Raw genomic sequence first — 24,902 nt, 5'->3', positions numbered from 1 at the left:
CGTCAAAGCGCCGTTGCACGTAATTGTCCCGATCGTCTCGCGCTAACAAAGTGGATTATTTTGCAGCTATTACAACCGTCTAACCGCCCCCCCGCTAAGCTTTTGTGCAATTGTTGCCATGCCCATTATCTTCGGCTCGTGACGAGACAAACAACAAGACGCAAAGAAGACCTGGACGCTAGCTCCACGCAATTTTCTTATTCAAACGTCTCGCTTTCAGAATAACGACGCTTCCCGGTTTACCTAAGGCGGCAAAATATCAAGTGGCGCCCCCAAGTGGCGGGCATTGAAATTTCTGGATTTTTCTTTTTAGTTTATCTCTCTCACAGTGGACATGCACTTACGATAACAATTTCAGACCCCTCCGTGATTTTTAAGTGGGAGAAATAGCAAAATAGCAGGGTGTTCAAATACTTATTTTCTTCACTGTATATACACTAGCATTCAAAATTTTGGGTTGCTTAAAAATGTCCAATCTTTGGCGAAGTTTAATGGATAAATTTTTTTTTTTTAAATATAACTCATTAATTCTTACCTTCCCAATGTCCCAATTTGACTTTCTATGTATTTTGCAACTCATTTGTTATAAACTAAGCATGGCAATGGCCTCCAAAGGGTGTGATGTGATTTCTGCCCAGTGCTCTGAATGTCAAAGCGAAGAAATTCAAGGATAAGTGAGGATAAAATTATTTTTCTTAAATACAACTCATTCATTCTTACCTTCCCAATGTCCCAACTTGACTTTCTATGTATTTTGCAACTCATTTGTTATAAACTAAGCATGGCAAATGCCTCCAAAGGGTGTGATGTGATTTCTGCCCAGTGCTCTGAATGTCAAAGCGAAGAAATTCAAGTGGTTGAATGGGAAGAGTTGAAAAATAAAAAAGTTTGACTTTTCATGGAAAACACAAAATTGTCTGGTTGACCACAAACTTTTAAACGGTACTGTAGGTTTAAGATCACGTGTGCTTAATGATTTTTTGTCAATTAATTGATTCGTTTTACACCTTAAGATGAAAGACAAAAAAAATTAAATCTGAGGATTTGGTTAGTTAGTTATCCAAAATTCTCCAAATATTTTATTGGTTATAAACATTAGCGCAGATTATTTTTCCAAATGATCATTAATTAATTAATTGAAGTTATTACACCTTAATATAGAAGACCATTTAAAATAAAATAAAAATGTGTTTCGTATTCAAAAAAAATTTTCATGATTATATAAGTAAATGGTGACTATTTTGCTGATTGTTTGTCGGTAACCATTTAGCTAAGGCATCTTATTATGAAGGACAAAAAAAGGGCTAGGGTCAGGGTTTTACCATTTTAATACATTTATTACATTAATTCAGGATATTGAGAATTTCTAAATCTGCTTGATGGTAAATTTACTTATTCTTAAATTTATGAATTGAAATTAATTAGTTAAATTACATGAAACCGGCGCTGATAAATAGTTTTTATTTACTAGTTATAAGCTAGTTATGTCACGGTTGCCATGGCGCCCAATTGGTCCCACCCGTGTGGCGCCAGCTGCAGATTGTTGACACATTGGCTCCCTGTCAGTATTTAAACTCTGTCCTGTCAGTCTCCTTTCGTCGGTCCGTCTGCGAATCTCTGTTTTTACACGGTAAGCCCTTTTTCGCCTGTCCCGTTTTTCGCTCCTGTATGTCTCCCGCTACTTTCTGTTTTGATCTCGACCACGTCTGTTCTCCCGTTCCGAATAATGATACGTTTTTGATCTCGACCACGTCTCCCCTTCTCTACTGGCTTTCGAATGTTTTCCGATCCCGACCACATTTTTTGCTCTTCTATCCTGGCTACTGACCTGTTTTTTCCGTTCCCGACACTGCCATCGCTCGTGTGTGCACTCCTTTCCCTTGTTTCCAATAAAACTGTGAGAAACGTTACGCAAGTGGGTCCCGTCTCCGTTGTGGTCCTGACAAGTTATGGAATTCGGTAAGTAATAACGGTAAATTAACCTCGTCCTGAAATGTCTGCCCCCTATAGGCTTGGAATGAGAATACACTTAATGCAACTTTACATTAAAACAGCTAAAATGGTGGTCAAAGTGTCTACTTGTGCAACACCAGGAAAAACATAGTAGCACACAAACAAACCTGCACAAAAAACTGATTCATGCTTAAACAGGGCGGAAATGTCGAGAGGGTGGGGGGCTTGAATAAAAACCCGATGCTCGTAACGCTGATAAGTTCTCCGTCAACCTTGGAGACAAAATGGTGTAGCCTTCATTAATAATTGACATCTATAGCAGTCGTTGAGTTAATTAACATCTAATAACCTCATCCTTAATGTTCTGCCCCCTACAGGTGTGGAATGGGAGCACACCTGATGCAAGCTTTACATAAAAATTGAAAAGAAAATTGCGTAGCATTCATCTTTAATTGATGTAGATAGCCATCGCTGAGTTAATTAACATGTAATAACCTCATCCTGGGTGTTCTGCCCCCTACAGGTGTGGAATGGGAACACACCTGATGCAAGATTTTCGCGCAAGGAAAAGAAAACTAGTCCAAAATATGGACTCCGTGTTCAAAACACTATAAGAAAAATTGGAAAACAGACGTTTTTAATAGACTTCTTTGGCAGTTGAAGAATTAATATGGTCTGTTAACTTTGACCTAAATGTTCTGCCCCCTATAGGCTTGGAATGGAAACACACCGGATGCAACTTTTACATAAGAATTGAGAAAAAATTGTGAAGCGTTCATCCATAATGGACGTCTATAGCTGTCGCTGAGTTTATTACTATGTAATAACCTCATCCTTAATGTTCTGCCCCCTACAGGTGTGGAATGGGAAAACACCTGATGCAAGTATTTCGCTAAGACAGATGTGTAAGACCGGGAAAACTAGTCCGAAATATGAACTCCGTGTTCAAAACACTATAAGAAAAATTGGAAAACAGATGTTTTTAATAGACTTCTTTGGCAGTTGAAGAATATATACGGTGTGTTAACCTTGACCTAAATGTTCTGCCCCCTATAGGCTTGGAATGGAAACACACCCGATGCAACTTTTACATAAAAATTAAGAAAACAAATTGTGTAGCATTCAACTATAATTGATATCTATAACCGCCGCTGAGTTAATTACCATGTAATAACCTCACTCTGAATGTTCTGCCCCCTGCAGGTGTGGAATGGGAACACACCTGATGCAAGTTTTTCACGCAAACACCTAAGACAGATGTGTAACACCGGGAAAACAAGTCCAAAATATGGACTCCGTGTTCAAAACACTATAAGAAAAATTGGAAAACAGATGTTTTTAATAGACTTCTTTGGCAAATGAAGAATATATACGGTGTGTTAACCTTGACCTAAATGTTCTGCCACCTATAGGCTTGAAATGGAAACACACCTGATGCAACTTTTACATAAACATTTAGAAAAAATTGTGAGCGTTCATCTATAATTGCCGTCTATAGCTGTCGCTGAGTTTATTACTATGTAAGAACCTCATCCTTAATGTTCTGCCCCCTACAGGTGTGGAATGGGAACACACCTGATGCAAGTTTTTCGCGCAAACAGCTAAGACAGATGTGTAAGACCGGGAAAACTAGTCCGAAATATGAACTCCGTGTTCAAATCACTATAAGAAAAATTGGAAAACAGATGTTTTTAATAGACTTCTTTGGCAGTTGAAGAATATATACGGTGCGTTAACCTTGACCTAAATGTTCTGCCACCTATAGGCTTAGAATGGGAACACACCCGATGCAACTTTTACATCAGAATTGAGAAAAAATTGTGTGGCGTTCATCTATAATTGACGTCTATAGCCGTCGCTGAGTTTATTACTATGTAAGAACCTCATCCTTACTGTTCTGCCCCCTAGAGGTGTGGAATGGGAACACACCTGATGCAATGTTTACATATACATTAGGGAAAAAAATTGTGTAACGTTCATCTATAATTGACGTCTACAGCCGTTGCTGAGTTAATTAACATGTAATAACCTCACTCTTAATGTTCTGCCCCCTGCAGGTGTGGAATGGGAACACACCTGATGCAAGTTTTTCGCGCAAACAGCTAAGACAGATGTGTGACACCGGGAAAACTGGTCCAAAATATGGACTCCGTGTTCAAATCACTATAAGAAAAATTGGAAAACAGATGTTTTTAATAGACTTCTTTGGCAGTTGAAGAATATATACGGTGTGTTAACCTTGACCTAAATGTTCTGCCCCCTACAGGCTTGGAATGGAAACACACCTGATGCAACTTTTACATAAAATTTGAGAAAAAATTGTGTAGCGTTCATCCATAATTGACGTCTAGCTGTCGCTAAGTTTATTACTATGTAAGAACTTCATCCTTACTGTTCTGCCCCCTACAGGTGTGGAATGGAAACACACCCGATGCAACTTTTACATAAAAATTAAGAAAACAAATTGTGTAGCATTCAACTATAATTGATATCTATAACCGCCGCTGAGTTAATTAACATGTAATAACCTCACTCTGAATGTTCTGCCCCCTGCAGGTGTGGAATGGGAACACACCTGATGCAAGTTTTTCGCGCAAACAGCTAAGACAGATGTGTGACACCGGGAAAACTGGTCCAAAATATGGACTCCGTGTTCAAAACAATATAAGAAAAATTGGAAAACAGATGTTTTTAATAGACTTCCATGGCAGTTGATGAATTAATACGGTAAGTTAACCTTGACCTAAATGTTCTGCCCCCTATAGGCTTAGAATGGGAACACACCCGATGCAACTTTTACATAAAAATTGAGAAAAAATTGTGTAGCGTTCATCCGTAATTGACGTCTATTTCCGTCGCTGAGTTTATTACTATGTAAGAACTTCATCCATACTGTTCTGCCCCCTACAGGTGTGGAATGGAAACACACCTGATGAAATGTTTACATAAAAATTGAGAAAAAAAATGGTGTAGCATTCAACTATAATTGACGTCTATAGCCGTTGCTGAGTTAATTAATATGTAATAACCTCATCCTTAATGTTCTGCCCCCTACAGGTGTGGAATGGGAAAACACCTGATGCAAGTATTTCGCTAAGACAGATGTGTAAGACCGGGAAAACTAGTCCGAAATATGAACTCCGTGTTCAAAACACTATAAGAAAAATTGGAAAACAGATGTTTTTAATAGACTTCTTTGGCAGTTGAAGAATATATACGGTGTGTTAACCTTGACCTAAATGTTCTGCCACCTATAGGCTTGAAATGGAAACACACCTGATGCAACTTTTACATAAACATTTAGAAAAAATTGTGGAGCGTTCATCTATAATTGCCGTCTATAGCTGTCGCTGAGTTTATTACTATGTAAGAACCTCATCCTTAATGTTCTGCCCCCTACAGGTGTGGAATGGAAACACACCTGATGCAATGTTTACATAAAAATTGAGAAAAAAAATGGTGTAGCATTCAACTATAATTGACGTCTATAGCCGTTGCTGAGTTAATTAATATGTAATAACCTCATCCTTAATGTTCTGCCCCCTACAGGTGTGGAATGGGAAAACACCTGATGCAAGTATTTCGCTAAGACAGATGTGTAAGACCGGGAAAACTAGTCCGAAATATGAACTCCGTGTTCAAAACACTATAAGAAAAATTGGAAAACAGATGTTTTTAATAGACTTCTTTGGCAGTTGAAGAATATATACGGTGTGTTAACCTTGACCTAAATGTTCTGCCCCCTATAGGCTTGGAATGGAAACACACCCGATGCAACTTTTACATAAAAATTAAGAAAACAAATTGTGTAGCATTCAACTATAATTGATATCTATAACCGCCGCTGAGTTAATTACCATGTAATAACCTCACTCTGAATGTTCTGCCCCCTGCAGGTGTGGAATGGGAACACACCTGATGCAAGTTTTTCACGCAAACACCTAAGACAGATGTGTAACACCGGGAAAACAAGTCCAAAATATGGACTCCGTGTTCAAAACACTATAAGAAAAATTGGAAAACAGATGTTTTTAATAGACTTCTTTGGCAAATGAAGAATATATACGGTGTGTTAACCTTGACCTAAATGTTCTGCCCCCTATAGGCTTAGAATGGGAACACACCCGATGCAACTTTTACATAAGAATTGAGAAAAAAACTGTGTAGCCTTCATCCATAATGGACGTCTATAGCCGTCGCTGAGATTATTACTATATAAGAACTTCATCCTTACTGTTCTGCCCCCTACAGGTGTGGAATGGGAACACACCTGATGCAAGTCTTACGCGCAAACAGCTAAGACGGCTGTCGAGGCGTCTCCTCATGCGACACCAGCGAAAAAACGTGGCAAAAACACACGCGGACACACAGGCAGGTGTTTGGGTCGCTTTCATTAAAATGCACGCGACTCTTCAAAGTGCCGACAACAATGACGCCATCTGCTCCGGTGAGGCGACCGTATGCGCCGCCTCACTTTGGAGATCCAGGACACAAACGCACACGCTTGTAGATTTCAAAGGTAAAACTTGTTAGCTTCTTCAGCAAAAAACAAAAACAAAATCAAAGCGAAGGTCGCCGTGCCGGGAAAAGACGATTGGTTAGCACGCTAGCTAACATCTGTCCTTCTGTCCATCTGTCCGTCCCTTTGTAAGCTTGTCTGTGTTTTTGTATGTTTTCAACATCAAAATAAAATCAAAATCTGTGATTTTCCTCCAACCCTGCCAAAAATTAAAAAAACACGATATTGTGTTTTACTGTACTCGAGTATTTTAAAATGTACCTTGCAAAACATGATAAGCTAACAAAAGTAGCATATACAGAGCTACCTCCATACTTTGCGCTTCGGTTTTTGCTGGTTAACTGCTTTGCAGATTTTCAAAGGGCATTTTGTTCTGCCTTATGATCGTTTAAACAGAGGAAGACGCTTTCTATGGCCAACAAATTTTGACCTTTCCACCCGCTAAACCTGCTAAGGGGCAACACACCGGTTTTCAGCGCTCCCTAGTGATTCTCTGGTGCATTTTTAAAAAATGATAATAGAAAAATATGTGGTTTCTCTAGGAGAGAACTGAAAGGTAAATGCAGTTTTCCATAACATCCACACGATGGCGACAAAGCATCACGTGACGTAAAGTGGATCAGGTTCTTAATTCATGAAGTGGTGGAATTAAACAGCAAAATTATTTGTAAAATTATTATTTGACAGTCAATCAAAATCAAACTGGAGGTTGCCCCGCAGTATTTATAAAAAAACGTTTTTAAAGTACAGAACTTTTGTTTGTTGAACAAATATTCGAGACTGTATATTGGGTTTGTCCTTGAGTAATTAAAATATAATTAAGTAAATGAAAGGTTTTTTTTACGTTCTGCCCCCCGATAACTGAGATAATACTGTATGCTGTTTCGGTCTAACATTTATTTGTGAACCAAACAAGAGGTTTTTTTTCTTTTTTTAAATACATTTCGTGTATGAACAACAATAGTGTAGAAAGCATTATCTTAACGGGCATATATTCTCGTACCTTTGACGGAGGTGTTGGGGGGCGGTCCGTCCATGCGCAGGTTCCAGGGCGGGTCCCCCTGATTGGCAAAGTCCCTCATCTTCAGGTAGCTGATGGTGAGGCGAATGATGGACGCTTTGTCCAGCTGGCTAGTGATAGCGCCAGGCAGCGGTAGCATTTTGGCTAGCTCGTAGAACTCAAAGTTCTCTTTCCCGCGCCGCGACCTGGCAGCATCCCGGGACTTCTCCTTGCGCAGGGCTTGTAACCTGCCAAGTGAAAATTAGCATTAGCGTCATGCTAACGGTCCTTAGCTAACAGGCTAATAGTCCTTAGCACATGGCTAACATTGAGACAAGACCTATTTGGTGACATATAGTGTCCACAAATTAATTCTATATCATCTTCACTGTACAAATACAACAAATACTTAATCACCATTTAGCATTTATTTAAAAACATGCTTTAGCTTCACGCTAACAGTGCCCAAATAAAAGCTAACATTGAGACACTTCCGATAACAAATGTCGTCAACAAAATATTCTATATTATGTTCACTGTACCAAAGCTAATTAGCGATTCACCTGTTGATTATTTTGCTAGGCCATTATAAGCGTTAGCTTTATGCTAACAGTTCTTAACTACCCTTTCAACAGCAAATATAGCCGACAGGAAGGAATACAACAAATAATATTTGATCCATTTGTTGATTATTTTAGCAGGCCAAAACAGGAGCTAGCATCATGCTAACAGCCCCTAGCTAAAGTTGAGATGACAAGAAAGATATTCAAACATTTTACTGTTCTAATACAACAAAAAATGTCCAATAAATATGATGCCTATTTTGTCAGGCCAAAACAGCCATTAGCATCATGCTAACGCCCTTAGCTAACAGTCCCTAGCTAATATTGAGACGCTACACTGTTGATGGCAAGACAGATATTCAAACTTTTTACTGTTCTAATGCAACAAATATTTTAATATTTTAATGTGATGTTTATTATTCCAGGCTAAAACATCCATTAGCATCATGCTAAAGGCCATTAGCTAACAGCCCATAGCTAACGTTGTGACGCTACTCTTTGATGGCAAGGCGAGATTCAAACTTTTTACTGTTCTAATACAACAAATATTTTAATACTTTAATGTGATGTTTATTTTTCCAAGCTAAAACATACATTAGCATCACGCTAACAATCCTTTGCTAAATTTCAGACACTACACTTTTGATGACAAGACAGATATTCAAACCTTTTTACTGTACTAATACAACAAATAATGTCCAAATAATATGTTTATTTTTCAACGCTAAAACATCTATTAGCATCATGCTAACACCCTTAGCTAACAGTCTCTAGCTAACGTTGAAACGCTACTCTTTTGATGGCAAGGCAATATTCAAACTTTTTACTGTTCTAATACAACAAATATTTTAATATTTTAATGTGATGTTTATTTTTCTAGGCTAAAACATCCATTAGCATTATGCTAACAATCCTTTGCTAACTTTGAGACACTACGATGACAAGACCGATATTCAAACCTTTTTACTGTACTAATATAACAAATAATGTCCAATAAATAGGATGATTATTTTGCCAGGCCAAAACCTCCCTTAGCATCATGCTAACGCCCTTAGCTAACAGTCCCTAGCTAACGTAGCTAAGGTAGCTAACACAACAAATAACTTCCAATTTTTTACGTATTTTTTCCCTTTTTTGATTGGCGCGTCGAATGAAAAAGCTTAGCATGTAGCCCGCGGGTCGTAGTTTGTGATGGATGGTAAGAATGCGTGCCCGGGTGTGGCCGTGTGTGCGCGCACGGGGAAAAAAAAAAAAGGCGTCGAAAGTACGTCGTAAAGTCGTGCGGCGACTTGATGGCGTTTTAAAGAGGCAGCGTGCGAGCGACGTCGTAAAGCTCAGCGAGCTGCGTCGCGTTTGTCGGGCGGGAAGTAAGATGTGTGTTTTGGCGCTTGGCAGCTAGCGTAGCGCCAAGGTCAAAGTTTAACGCGTAGGTCAATTAGAGGTCAAACGGTGCGTGCGTCATGTGACAGGGCGGCCCGGTCGCCGGGCAGATTTACCGATACTGAAATACTCTATGCACACACAGAAAGGAGAAGCTGGCTGGGAAATAAATGTTGAAAAATAGAATGAAAAATAACTTTCATTGCAATACATCGCGGCCTCAGTGCGAATTGCGATCCATTATCTCCTCTCCCATATCGCTGCAAGCGAGGGCGGGTAGAACGTGCTTTTGTCGAGCGTGACGGCTTTTTTTTTTTGCCGCACTGTTCCATAAAATGTTAACTCTAGTTGTGCGGATGCGATCCATTATCCCTGATCGCGTATAGCTGCAAGTAGGGAACAGCAGAAGGCATTTCTGTTAAGCTGCAAGCCATGTAGGACCGCCTAAAATGAAATGGTCAGTTTTTGCCACAATCCATTATCCCTGGTCAACTATTGCTGCGAGCAAGGGTCGGCATAGCACATTTGTCGGTCCTGGTGGCTCTTTCTTTGCCGTGCTGTCAACTGCACTCGTGAGGCCAAGATCCATTATGCCTGATCACGTATAGCTGAAAGTAGGGAACGGCAGAAGGGACTTCTATCAAGAGACGTGCCATTCTGGACTGACTATAATGATATGGACGGTTGTGGCCGCGATCCATTCTCCCCAGTGAACTATTGCTACTAACAGCTCTTTTCTGCTATGCTGTTCCACAAAAATTGAACTGCTCTCGAGCGGCTGTAATCCATTATCCCTGATCGAATATTGTGTAGCAAGCAGGGACCGTCAAAAAGTACTTTTGTCGGGAACAGCAGCTTGTTTTTTGCCGTAATTTACACCTAAAATGAAATAGAGTCATGTGGCCATGCTCCATTATCTCCAATCCAATATTGCTGCAAGGAAGGACCGGCAGAAGACACTTGGGCATTCTGGTCTGGCCAAACCTAAAATTCAAAGCAAAAATATTCTGCACTTCATTATCCCCAATCACATATTGATGCAAACACAGACTGCACTTTTGTAGGGCCTGGCGGCTTTTTTTTGCCGTTATTTCCACCTAAAACTAACCTCACTCTTGCAGTCTTATTCATTATCCCCAATCCCTTTTTGGTTCAAGATCACTCAATCCCAATTCCTTATTGCTGTGAGTGAGAACCTGCAGAAGGCCTTTTTGTCTGGGGGGGCGGGCCAGATCAGAGATGCAAGGTTGTGGCTGTTATCCGTTCTCCCCTATCGCACATTGCTGTGAGGGGTGATTGTCAGGGCACACATTTGTCTGGCCTGGCGGCTTTTTTTTTGCCGTTATTTCTGCCTAGAAGGAACTGCACTCGCGGTGGCATGATCCATTATCCCCAATCCCATATTGCTGCGAAAGGGGATTGGCAAAAGGCAATTTTGGTGTTTGCCTTTCTGCCCCACCTAAAATGAAATTCGCAGTTGTAGTCATTATACATTATCCCTGTTCGACTATTTCTGCAAGCGTGGTCCGGCAGAGCGCTTTTCTTTCTTAGGTTCATGGCGCTTATGTGTGCCATTATGGCCTGCCTGAAATGAACTTCACTGTTCAAGCCGTAATCCATTATCCCCAGTCAACTTTTGCCAAGAGAGCAGACGTATCATGCGAGGTGGCTCATTTTTATGATTGTTTTGCACCTAAAAAGAACAGGCAACTCTTCTTTTGCTGCTTTTTACACCTGAAATGAACCACACCCGTGTGGCTGCGATCCCTTATCCCCAATCCCATGGCTGCAAAAGGAAACTGGTCAAAGGTTGTGGCCACAGTCTCTTGCCCCTGATCAACGATTAGTGAGACCCTCAGAGCACTTTTTTTTCAGTTCAGAGGCTGAAGCATGCCATTGCGGGCTTTCTAAAATTAACTGCGGTGTTTTGGCCACAATCGATTATCCCCAGTCGACTTTAGATGATAGGAGGGGCAGAGAGAGAAAATTTGTGACATATTCATCTAAAATGAACAACACTTGTGTTGCCTCAACATCCCCGGTTGACTATTGCTTAGAGGGGTCCCGAGAACAAATTTTTTCCCCATTCTTTCCATCTAAAAAAACCCAGCAGCTATCCAGCCGCGATCCATTATCCCTGGTCGACAATTGCTGAGAACGGCTTTTTTTCAGTTTTCTTTCTGCCTGAATCAAACCTGTCAACCTCCACGGCTCCATGCCCGTACGAACTGTCGCATTTTCCTGTACAAAATACAAAATAATCGTACACTATACCTTTTTTTTTTTCGGAATGATGCATGATGGGAAATCCCCAGGCGGCAGACGCATGAGATTAACAAATTTGCGTTTTTCCGTACAGATTTCCTTGTACGTCGTACTCGTCTTAAAGGTACAGGTTGACAGGTATGCTGAATTGATCAGCACCCATGCAGCCGAGATCCATTATCCCCAATTGATTATTGCTACAGGCGCAAATTTTCGCAAACTGCGGGCGTTCCGATCACAATTAACCGCGATAAACGAGGTATTGCGATATTAGAATGAGGTAAGCATGATCATTCCCGCACTTTTATGCAGACCACGAACGCACCTCGACTTTTCATCTCTTTCTACTTTGCACACCAATCCGAAAACAATTTTTGTGGAATTTTATCAATATTACCACATTGTGATAAAATGCCAATTAACTGGAAAGTTGATGATGGGAAAGAGGCTGAGGAAGACACTGGGGAAGAGGGGGATATCGGGGGGGAAGTGATTTTTAACGCTGCGAGCGAGGCTGGAAACGTCCTCAGGTTTCGAGCAACAATTTGAGGAAAAAAGGCAAAAAGTGTGTTGAGTGACTTGCACGAGGAGATAAGACCAAGAGGTGGCTCGGAGGGGGGGTTGTAAATCACCTCAACCCCCCAAGGCACCTTCTGGAGGAGCCACAAAGCCGGCAGCGTTCGGGGTTTGCTTGTCAAGCGTCCAGATTGATAAATTAACATGCGGTAATTGATTCGAAGGGCGCAATCCGTTTCCATCAGCGCCGTTTACTCCCAAATGAGCGCTTTCTAATCAAAATGGCCGACGCGCCGTTGCCTTTTGTCCTTGAGACTTTTCCGCGTGTCCCGTCAGGACAGAGATGTCAGATGTCCATCGGCGGAACCGCTGTCAGAATTGATCAGGGATGGCACGTCTCAAAACAAAATGGCCGACTTTCTGTCAGATTTAGAGCGTGAGTTCTTGGGACAGAATTTTTAAAAATGTGGGCAATGAGGGGGGGGGGGGGGGGGGGGGTTCAAATTGGCTTCTCAGTCAAAATGATGGATTTGGTGTCTCGTTTACATCTCAGGTACACTTTATCTGTTTATTTGAAATTGTTTTTTCCTGCTTCAAATTGTTAATCCAACTAAAATGGGCGACTTTTTGTTCAATGTATGACGTATGTCCATTAAACTTGTTTTGGTGGACATGTCCACCAAATTGAAGGTGGTTCGGTGAAGCTCCGTCAATGCTCATTTTTACAAACATTCCAAAAAAAACATGGATGGATTGGTGGATGGATGCATACCTGAATAGATGATTGACTGACAGATGAGGATTTGGATGGATGGATGAAAGGATGGACAGACGGATAGATGGATTAATGGATAGATACCTGAATGGTTTGAGGGAGGAAGACTAGGATGGATAGCTCACTATCTGAATTGATACAATGATGGATGGATGATGATCTGGATGGATGGATAGACAGATGAAGAGCTGGGTGGGTGGATGGGTGGATGGATGGGTATCCAAATACCTGATAGATGGATGAAGATATGAATAGATTGATGGGTGGATGAAGATATGGATGGATGAACAGATGGTTGGATAGACAGATGAAGACCTGAATTCTAGACAGAAGGATCTGGATAGATGGATAGATGATGGATGGATTGAAGGACAGTTGAATGGATTAAAATGATGGATTCATGAATGGATGGACGGATGAACACCTGGCTGAATGGATAGATAGACAGATGGATGGATTAGATAGACAGATGGATAGATGGATGGATGGATGGATGGATAGCTGAATATCTAATTAATACAACGATGGATGGATGATGATCTGGTTGGATGGATGGATGGATAGACAGATGAAGACCTGGATGGTAGACAGAATGATGGAGACCTGGATGGATGGATGGATGGATGGATGATGGATGGGTTGAAAGACAGATTAATGGATTGATGGATGGATGGGTGAACACCTGGCTGGAATTGAAGATTTGGATGGATTGACGGATGAAGATATGGATGGATGAACAGATTGTTGGATAGATAGATGAAGACCTGAATTATAGACAGAAGGTCGAAGACCTGGATAAATGGATAGATGATGGATGGATTAAAAGACAGTTGAATTAATTAAAATGGAGGGATTTATGAATGGATGGACAGATGAACATCTGGCTGAATTGATGGATAGACAGATGGATAGATAGATGGGTGGATGGATAGCTGAATATCTGAACTGATACAATGATGGATGGCTGATGATCTAGATGGATGGATGGATGGATGGATAGACAGATCCTGGGTGGGTGGATGGATACATAGCTGAATACAACAATGGATATGTAGAACTCTGATTTGATTGATGGCCAAAGATATGAAGGGATAAAAAGATGGTTGAAGAGATAAAGACCTGGATGGTAGACAGAAAGATGGAGACCTGGATGGAAGGATAGATGATAGATGGCTTGAAGGACCGATTAATGGATTGATGGATGGATGAACACCTGGATGGATACATTGATTGCCCAAAAGTTGGATGGATGGATGAATACCTGGATGGAAGGATTGATGGATGGATGAAGATCTGGATGGAAGGATTGATGTCTGATGACCAAGATGTATAGATGAAGACCTGGGTAGATGAAAATGACAAAGAAGGATCATACGACTATCACACTACACACAAACACATACAATCATCCCACATATTGCGGCGACGCGTGGGAGTCGCACTGTTTGTGTTTGAGTTGTACGAGAGTGGCGAAAAACAGAAGCAAAGAGCTACTTTGGCACGACATCACACAAACACTTGCACAGACACACACCTGCACGCGCACAGCGTGGCGTAATCTCTGCAGGCTTCGCAGCTCTCCAGTACTAATTAGTTTGGCAAGAGAGTGGAAACAACACACCTTTGGCCTCCAACACGCTGGCACGCCGGCTCAAAGAAGCCAAAACACGCAGAAATCCCGTCGACCGAACGGCGCAACAAAAACAACATCGAGAGAACCTGCTGGATCACACCTGCAGAGTTTTTTGGGCTTTACTGTATATTTCACATTGTTTTTTTATTCCTAGTAAAATAAGAAAAACAATTATAATCTCACTGCGATTGGCTGGCAACCAGTTCAGGGTGTCCCCTGCCCACCGCCCGATGATTGCTGGGGTGGGCTCCAGCACCCCCGCGACCCTACTGAGGATAAGCGGAGCAGCTAATGAGATGAGATGAGATGAGATAATAATCTCAAATTATTATTTCTGCATTTTAGTATTCGGTAGTTTAAATCGTGTTTCAGATAAAATACTCATTTTTCTTGATTTGTGATTGTTTTCCCATTAAAGAAATTAACAATAATAATATTTAATATTTATTGTAGTATTTTAGTAATTTAGTAATTTATTTCATCAAAAAATAAGTATAATAATCTTAAATGCGTTGTACAATAGTATATTGCATTTTAAAATATTGATTATTTTAGTATACAGTATCTAACATTAATATGTTTATATTTTGAACATTTAATGAAACAGTATTTCACATTTTTCTATTAAAACTATAATGATAATCTTAGTTTTGTATTTTAATATTTAGTATTATTTTTCATTTTGAAACGATAATAATAATCTTAAAGTCATATTTTCTTACTTTACTTAAATGCAATCGTTCTACCAATAAGGAAAATAATAATAATATTAATCTTACAAATTGTATTCTATTTAAGTGTAATTTACCTTGTTTTTCAATTAAAATACTTTTACTATTTTTAATGGATTATTTTTAATTGTTTTTCAAGGAAATTATGAATATTCTTAATAATTATATTTCAATTTTTTTAATTATATTATTTTTTATTAGCATGTTTATCAGTTAAAAAATATTTAAAATATATATTTTTTCCCTTATTTAGCTTATATTAAGTGGTTTCTCAAATAAAATAATATTAATATTTCAATAAATATTTTTAGTTCTTATTTTAGAATATTTTAAGACATTTTCTGGAAATATTTATTTCTTTTTTTACTGTATTTTCAAAATAAATTATAGTAAATAAAGGAATGTTACATTTTTTAAAATGAATTTGACTTTTTACAACAATTTTGTTATTATTACTTATTGTAAATGTTATTATTTGATATATATTTTACTATCTGACTACAATTTTATTATAGTTGCTTTCTTGATTTAAAAAAATAAATAAATTTGATATTTATTTTATCATTCGAATACAAATTTGCTATTATCATGACTTATTTTAACTAGTTTTATATGGTATAAAGTTAAGTATGTCAGGACCAGAACGGAGACAGGACCCACTCGCGTAACTTTTCTCACAGTTTTATTGGAAAGAAGGGAAAGGAGTGCACACACGATCTGGGGATCGCTGGACGCGGGGAGTAGGTTCAGTAGCCGGGATAGAGGAGCAAAAACGTGGTCGAGATCAGAAAATGGGTCGAAGCCGGGAGAGGAGAGTAGACGTGGTCAAGAACAAAAACGGATCGTTATTCGGGACGGGAGACAGACGTGGTCGAGATCAAAACAGGTCGTAATTCGGGACGGGAGAGCAGACGGAGCAAAAACACGGGATAGGCGAAAAAGGGCTTGCCGTGTAAAAACAGAGATTCGCAGACAGACCGACAAAAGGGGACTGACGGGACAGAGTTTGAATACTGACAGGGAGCCAATCTGTATACCAGCTGAATGTTTCTCACAGTTTAATTGGGAAGGAGGGAAAGGAGCGCACACACAATCCAGAGATCGCTGGTCGCGGGGAGTAGGTTCAGTAGCCGGGATAGAGGAGCAAAAAGGTGGTCAAGATCAGAAAATGGGTCGAAGCCGGGAGAGGAGAGTAGACTTGGTCAAGAACAAAAACAGATCGTTATTCGGGACGGGAGAGCAGACGGAGCAAAAACACGGGATAGGCGAAAAAGGGCTTGCCGTGTAAAAACAGAGATTCGCAGACGGACCGACAAAAGGGGACTGACAGGACAGAGTTTAATAAAATGAAATGAAATGATCTGCATCTATATAGCGCTTTTCAAGTCAATGACTTCCCAAAGCGCTTTACAATGTGCTTCACATTTCCCAATAGCGGCCATGCAGCCATGTAAGGCGCTAACCTGCTGATTGGGGGTATTGGGGGTTCAGTGTCTTACCCAAGGACACTTCGACATGTAACACGGACAAGCCGGTATTCGAACTGGGATCCCTTAATCCTAAAACGATCGCTCTACCACCTGAGCTACTGCCAGGGAGCCAATCTGTATACAAGCTGCAGCTGGCGCCACACGGGCGGGGCCAATTGGACGCCATGGCAACTGTGACAAACTTTCCATTCAGTTTCGTGATTATCTCAACTCGTTTGATTTTTTTTTATTATTTCCGATTTATTTGACTCCATTTCTTTATACAACGTATGAATTCCTCATCTGAAATCCTCCCATGAAGCAGTCACCAACCGCGTGAACTTTTTTCCATTTTCTCGATTCCTTCCTCCCTTCCCTATTTGCTACCTTTCTTTTGATTGGACCCCTCCCTCGCTTCTCTCTTTTCTTGCACATTGCAACCTTTTGCCCCCCCCCCTCCTCCATATGCCAGCTCGCTCCATTTCCATCACCAGCAAGCTATCATTACTTGAGCGCATAGAGATTGTTGTTTCCACCTTCTTATTATCTTTTCTTCCACTCGTCTTCCCGGTGTCAGGGTTTCACCGCCAACAGGTAGCTTGAGAAAAAAAAAATGGGTGAGGCCGCCCACTCCGACACCCCCCTGGACAGGCACAGATGGAACGCTCCGTCGTCCTTCGGTGACGAGGTCGGGTCACGCTAACAAAGTGGACGTCCAATCAGAAAAGCATCTGTGCTCTCTCGGGACTTTGCGATGTCGCCCAATGTCTAGCCCAAGGTGAATTATTAACAAAAAAACGGGTGGGGAGGAAAAAAACAGTCTCGATAACTGATTAGTGGCTTGTTATGGTAAAATGAGACGTTGGACGGGTGTAGACGTCGATGGCATTGAACGCGGTGACTATGGATAATCGTCACAGGCCCAAATCAAGTCAAGTCCATCCATCCATTAATTATCTGCACCGCTTATCCTCAGTAGGGTCACGGGCAATGTTCCCTGTCATTTTCCTTACGGGTCTGAGCGTTCACACAAAGTCGGTGAGCAACGCTTGAAACAACAGTGAGCAACCGTAATCCCAAGTGTGGCAACTAATCCATTATCAAACTTGACACGAAGTTTACATTTTTTTCATGTACTATTGCAAAGGTTGTACGGCCTACAAACGTCGTTTGTTATTACAATTCTTTCACAAGATATCCATTTCTTTTTCTTTCCTGATATATTTTGTCGCATAATATTTACATTTTTGGGGAATTATTTAGTCGGTTGTAAGATACACAACTGTACTTAATCACATTTTTGAGTGGAAGTACAATGTTGGCAACAAGATTCACTTGATATCATTGAAATGATTTGAATGCAACACAACACACTTATTCTTTTTTTTCCTGTTTTTTTTCTGTTTTTTAAAAATTTATTTTAAAAAATCTCATTGTGTCTATTTTTTCCGAGCTGTTACTTTTTTCTTTTTGTTCTCTGATTACTTTTTTCTTTCTTTTCTTTTTTTCTGGCTTTTTTCTAATTTTTTCCTTCTTTTTTTTCTCTTCCTTTTGTTTCTTTTTTTCTCAGCTTTTCACTACTTTTTCGTTTTGGTATTTTTTTTGTTTTTGGTTCTATTCCCCCCTTCCTTTAAGTCATTTTGTGCATAATTTTACGTAATATTTAGTCATGTTAGGATTAAAGAAACAAAAACAACCCGAAGAGCCGTTTAGGACCCGAAAGAGCCGGTTCCTTTTAGTGAGCCGAGCCGAAGAAGCCGGTCCCCCGACAAACTACTAACTTTACTCAACTTCGTTCTCCTTCGAATCGACTTCAAAATACCGCATTTAGGACACAACGTCAACATTTCTTTCTTTTCTTTTTTTCTGGCTTTTTTTCTAAAATTTTCCTCCTTTTTTCTCTTCTTTTTGTTTCTTTTTTTTCTCAGCTTTTCACTACTTTTTCACTACTTTTTCATTTATTTCTTTTTTGTTCTATTCCCCCATTCCTTTAAGTCATTTTGTGCATACTTTTACATAATATTTGTCATCATCATGTTGGGATTAAAGAAGCAAAAACAACCCGAAGAGCCGTTTAGGACCCGAAAGAGCCGGTTCCTTTTAGTGAGCCGAACCGAAGTAGCCGGTTCTCGACCATCTCTACTAACTTTACTCAACTTCGTTCTACTCTGACTCGACTTCCAAATACCGCATTTACGACACAACGTCGGGGGAACCCTTGTATTTTGACCTTCATGCACTGTAACTTTGACTTAAGTCGCTTCTTAATGAGTGCTTTTGAGCCCTGATTTTTGTGCGCTGGATAGATTTTCTTGTGCGCTGAGAATGTGCGAGCAGTGCGCAATTGCGCCCGCGCGCAGCTTAGAGGGAACACTGGTCACGGGGGGTGCTGGAGCCCATCCCAGCTATCCTCTAACAGTGGGCAGGGCACACAGGGACAGACCAATTACCCTTACATGCATGTTTTTGAAAAGTGGGAGGAAGCCGGGGGAAACCCACACAGGCATGGGGAGAATATGCAAACTATGCACAGGAAATCTGGTAGCTGGATTTGATCCCATGACCTCAGAATTGTGCCGCAGACGCGGTAACCACTCAATCCCCGTGCCGTCCTGTCAAGTCAAGTGTTTATTTGTGACCCCCTTAATCACAAGAAGTCTCAAAGGGCGTCACACACCACAGGGAGTAACAAAGTTCCAAATTACGTACAGCTCTTTTGATGTCGGAGTACAGACGCTGCCCCACTTTCGAACGAGGTTCCGGACGATTGTTCGTAAAGTCAATTTGTTGGTAAGTTGCTTCAGTGCTATCATTTTGTATATAAGTATGTTAAAGGTTTGTATAAGCAACCTATATTGTTTTGTACCAAAAACTAAACATTGTATAATATAAAAATAAATAAAGTTAAGTTCAACTTATTTTCGGAAGATGCGCTTCAAGAGGTCCACCTCCGTGGTAAAAAGTGGCCGAAAAAAAAAAAAACATTTTCTCCACCGCATCAAGCTTTCGTATTCCACTTTCATTTAAAAAAAACGGCTCGCCTCTTTTTCACACTTCACATCCACAATATTGAATGGATGCACGAGAACTTAAACAATAAAAACGTCAAAGCAAATATATCAAAAGTCCGATAACATGAACTACTTATGATAGTTATAGCTCACCTTCAGTTTTCTAGAAGGCCTAATCGTGTCAAAATGTTGACCGAACCGCAAGCTAATTTTCTCCAATTTAACTTTTAGCTCAAGTTGATTTTCCCGGTCATAAAGAAGTTACTGCCAACTAGTGGCTGGAGTTTGTCACTTCAGTATAAAATAGACTTAGGGGGGTTTCTTAGGGGAGGTGACCAAGGCATTGCTTCGTCATTAAATAAATCGCCGCTCCATGTCTGTCTCTCTCTATGTCTGTCTATGTCTGTCTCTCTCTGTCTTTCTATGTCTGTCTCTCTCTATGTCTGTCTATGTCTGTCTCTCTCTCTCTCTCTCTCTCTCTCTCTCTCTATGTCTGTCTTTGTCTGTCTCTCTCTATGTCTGTCTATGTTTGTCTCTCTCTTTCTCTATGTCTCTCTATGTCTCTCTATGTCTGTCTATGTCTCTCTATGTCTCTATACGTCTGTCTCTCTCTCTCTATGTCTCTCTATGTCTGTCTCTCTCTATGTCTGTCTATGTTTGTCTCTCTCTTTCTCTATGTCTCTCTATGTCTGTCTATGTCTCTCTATGTCTCTATACGTCTGTCTCTCTCTCTCTCTATGTCTGTCTCTCTCTATGTCTCTCTATACGTCTGTCTCTCTCTCTCTCTATGTCTGTCTATGTCTCTCTCTATGTCTCTCTATGTCTGTCTCTCTCTCGCTCTCTCTTTGTCTCTCTCTCTCTCTATGTCTGTCTATGTCTCTCTATGTCTGTCTCTCTCTCGCTCTCTCTATGTCTGTCTACTGTATGTCTGTCTCTCTCTCTCTCTCTCTCTCTATGTCTGTCTCTCTCTTTCTATGTCTCTCTATGTCTCTCTATGTCTGTCTCTCTCTCTCTATGTCTCTCTATGTCTGTCCTTGTCTCTCTCTCTCTCTCCATGTCTCTCTCTCTCTGTCTCTCTCTCTATGTCTCTCTCTGTCTCTCTATGTCTCTCTCTCTCTCTCTCTTTAAATAAATCGCCTTGACGGAACATAGCCGTCAACAACACTCAAAGCTCCTACGACGGGTAGTTCCGTCGACGGCACTCAAAGAGTAAATAATCTTTTTTACGACTGTGTGAAATGTACACCAAGTCCTGCCTATCGTCCACCCTCCCCTAATTTCGGCCTATCGGGAGAGGATTGGCGGCTAAATCTCCTTTGTGCGGGAAGCCGAGCAGAACGGCGGAAAATGGAGACCCGATGATGGGGGACAGACTATAAGGGAATGGGGGGCGGGGGTGGGGTCCTTAGTAGCGACTTTCGGCTCAATCGCCACGGCGACGACCGCAAGATGAAGATGAGGAAGATGATGAAGGGGACGGCCATCATGGAAACTGTCCATCAAGCTTGCAGCGAGCGCTACGTGCTCAATTTTCTCGAAAGGGACTTCAAGCCAAGTTTCGAAAATTGGTCTTTTCGCGTTAAGTTTCGACTTATAGTCCGAATAATAGGAACACAATCAAAAATGTGATTTGTTCAGATTCAGATTCAGATTCAGATCTACTTTATTGTCATTCTAGTACACGTGTATACAGAACGAAATGTCGATGCATCTGACCCCCACAGTTTCCTTGAATGTACAGATATAAATAATGTTGTATTGTATTTTGGCTACGTGTAGTATTTTACCATAGTGCCGATAGTGCAAGAAGAGTAGCTAACCAGATGTGCAATATGGGCAGTCAGGTTAACAAGTCAGGTACACAGTAACATTAACACTGTAACAATAACGCTGTAATTACAATAGTGCAGAGAGCAATGTGCAAGGAGTGGCAAGCTATAAAAAAAACTGCCAGTAGTGCAAAAGTCAGATTAGCAGCCGTTTAGATTTAAGTTAACTATATGTTAGATTGACCATTTAACAGTCTAATGGCCAGGGGGACTAGACTATTGCGGAGCCTGGTGGTCCTGCACCGCACACTGCAGTACCTCTTCCCAGAGGCTAGCAGAGTGAACAGTCCATGATGGGGGTGAGAGGGGTCCCCGGTAATGTTTTTTGCATGGGATAGGCAGCGCTTCTGGCCAATGTCCTGAATGGAGGGAAGTGTAGTCCCGATTATTTTCTCTGCTGTCCTCGTTACCCTCCTCACACTACCCCAGTCGGTAGCGCTGCAGCCTCCACACTACACAGAGATACAGCTGGTCAGGATACTCTCTATGGTGCCCCTGTAGAATGTAATGAGGGAGGGTGGGGGCAGGTGGGCTCTCCTCATCCTCCGCAGGAAGTACAGGCGCTGCTGTGCCCTCTTAACCAGTGATGCAGTGTTTACGGACCAGGTGAGTTTGTTTGTAATGTGCACCCCTAGGAACTTGATACTGCTGACAACCTCCACAGCCTTGTTGTTGATGCAAAGTGGGGCATGGTTGGGCTGGTTTTTCCTAAAGTCGACAATGATCTCTTTAGTTTTGTCGACATTCAGGACCAGGACCAGGCTGTTGTCCCTGCACCAGCCCACCAACTGCTCCACCTCCTCTCTGTAGGCCAGGTCGTTGTCATCCCTGATGAGGCCCACCACTGTTTATTCAATTATTAACGTATTTAGTTTAAATCTGTGGCAATTATACAATATTTTAGTTCTATTGTTCACCTCCAAAACTTTATGGAGTCCAGTCGAGCTTTTATGCCGGAACTTCCTGTCGGGAAGACCTTCAAAATAAAAGAATTAAGATGGCGGATACAGCAGCTGAGCATTACACTTCATTTCTGTTGATTCAAATCGGATTCACAAGAGAATCATTTAATGTCTGTCCCCGTGTGCCCTGCGATTGGCTGGCAACCAGTTCGGGGTGTCCCCTGCCCACTGCCCGATGATTGCTGGGATGGGCTCCAGCACCCCCGCGACCCTATTGAGGATAAGCGGTGTAGCTGATGAGATGAGATGATGATTGGGTTCAGTTCACTTTAATCGGATATATATCAATATGTCATTATTTATAAAAAGCGGTATTTTTTTAAGGATGATTTAAAAAGAAATACAATTTTGGGGTTTTTTAATTTTTGTAATATATTTCCATGTAATTCAGTGATTACTAATATTAGTTATAAATATAACTACAAATTAAATTACATGGTATTGACACAAAATGTCGTACACTGTTGAACAGTGAAGATGGTATTATTTCAAAATTATTCCTGTTTTTTTAATTTAAAAAAAAAAATATATATATATATATATATATATATATATATATATATATATATATATATATATTATAAAATACAAAAACTAATAAACATGAATTCAAAAAATATTGCCTAACGGCACAATACTTATACTTAAAATAAAAGTTAACAAAAATTTGACTTACTATTGGAAATAAGTAATCAATAATAATACAAATATAAAAAAAAAACGAATTAGACTGTTTTAAAATACATACAGTTTATATACATGTATATAAAACATAAAAACAAGCAATTATTAATTTTAAAAATAATAAACATTTAAAAAAAAATCACTGTTTTAAGTATTTTTACACTACAAGTGAACATAAAATACAACAAACTACAATATAAACCATATAGGACTTTAGAACCTATCTTTTCTGATATCAATTATTCATGACATAAATTAGGAGTACTCTGCTTAAGCAGAAAATTGAGGAATTTGGATACCACATTTCAAAAAAAAAAAATTCAACCCCAATTATTTAAAGGGAATTTGGTCATGGTTGCCATGGCGCCCAATTGGCCCCGCCCGTGTGTGTCACAGTTACCATGGCGCCCAATTGGCCCCGCCCGTGTGGCGCCAGCTGCAGCTTGTTGACGGATTGGCTCCCTGTCAGTATTTAAACTCTGTCCCGTCACTTTTGTCGGTCCGTCTGCGGATCTCCGTTTTTACACGGCAAGCCCTTTTTCGCCTGTCCCGTGTTTTTACTCCTGTTTGTCTCCCGCTACCATCTGTTTGATCTCGACCACGTCTGCTCTCCCATCCCGAATAACGACCCATTTTCTGATCTCGACCACGATTTTTGCTCCCCCGTCCCGGCTACTGACCTGTTTTTTTTTCGCTCTCGACACCGCCATCGCTTGCCACGGAAATACCAGCGATCTCCGAATTGTGTGTACGAGCCTTTCCCTTCTCCCCAATAAACCTGTGAGTAACGTTACGCGAGTGGGTCCTGTTTCCTGTTCTGGTCTTGACACATTTGTTTTTAAATTTTTAAGCCATTTTGATGTTTTTTTTTCCCCAAAATTATCTGACGGCCACAAAATCCATTTTATTTTAGTTTATATACTCACGGGCTACAGACACAAACAAATACACACTACTCGGTTCAATTAAAACCTCAAAATGAAGAACCGCAAATAATCAAAGGCGGCTGCGGCAGAAATCAAAGCCAGCTCCTCAGGTGAGCTAGCTCGCGGGAGCTAGCGCTAATGCGCTATCGCTTTAATGTTTTCCGCGCGTCGAGTAAATCGATGCGCAACACAACATCAACACAAATACGACTCATTGAAGGCACATTTATAATCCCGGCTTCCCGTATTTTTTTTTCATACAAAGGATGCAGTTCCACTTTTGGCCTGAGGTGTCAGCAGTGAGGTAAGAACTGACAAAAGAGAAAATCTGTCCTAAAATACGACTCTGTTTACATGTAGCCAATAATCCGATTCAAAACGGAACATTGGATTTCTGGAGCATTCCGAAAAAATTGTTTCAATACCTCGAAACACGGCTCCCAAAAAGTATGGACTTACACTATATAAGGATGTATACAACTGTAGCATTTTTCCGTGAGGGCAGAAAATAAAACGAAAACGTCCTTGAGGAATCGACTCATACGCATGTGGCTTTTTTAGCTGGAGTTTATTAATCTATGTACTGTACTACAAATCCCAGAGTGCTTTGCAGCATCAAATATCTCAACCATTACGATCAGAAAACTCAGAGTCAGACCTTAATTGGATTACAGCACCGTGGAAAA

The 24,902-nt window shown here is 40.6% G+C and overlaps 1 protein-coding gene across 3 annotated transcripts in view; it reads right to left on the bottom strand.

The window, feature by feature from the left end:
- Window positions 1–24,902, bottom strand: part of npas3 (neuronal PAS domain protein 3) — a 250,733-nt gene that overhangs the window by 149,864 nt on the left and 75,967 nt on the right. For 2 of the 3 annotated variants that reach the window (XM_088354313.1, XM_088354314.1), the window contains exon 3: window positions 7,476–7,720. In XM_088354313.1, the coding sequence (XP_088210439.1) occupies window positions 7,476–7,720 (245 nt within the window). Of the gene's footprint in view, window positions 1–7,475; window positions 7,721–14,232; window positions 14,313–24,902 lie in introns of all 3 variants that reach the window. The other variant, XM_088354315.1, reaches the window with a different exon arrangement.

Source organism: Urocampus carinirostris, chromosome 15, assembly GCF_059441175.1.
Source record: "Urocampus carinirostris isolate Australia breed hairy pipefish chromosome 15, RoL_Ucar_1.0, whole genome shotgun sequence".
NCBI classification, from domain to species: domain Eukaryota; kingdom Metazoa; phylum Chordata; class Actinopteri; order Syngnathiformes; family Syngnathidae; genus Urocampus; species Urocampus carinirostris.
The sequence above is the reverse complement of the archived record's forward strand: the minus strand, read 5'-3'. Positions and strand labels throughout refer to the sequence as shown.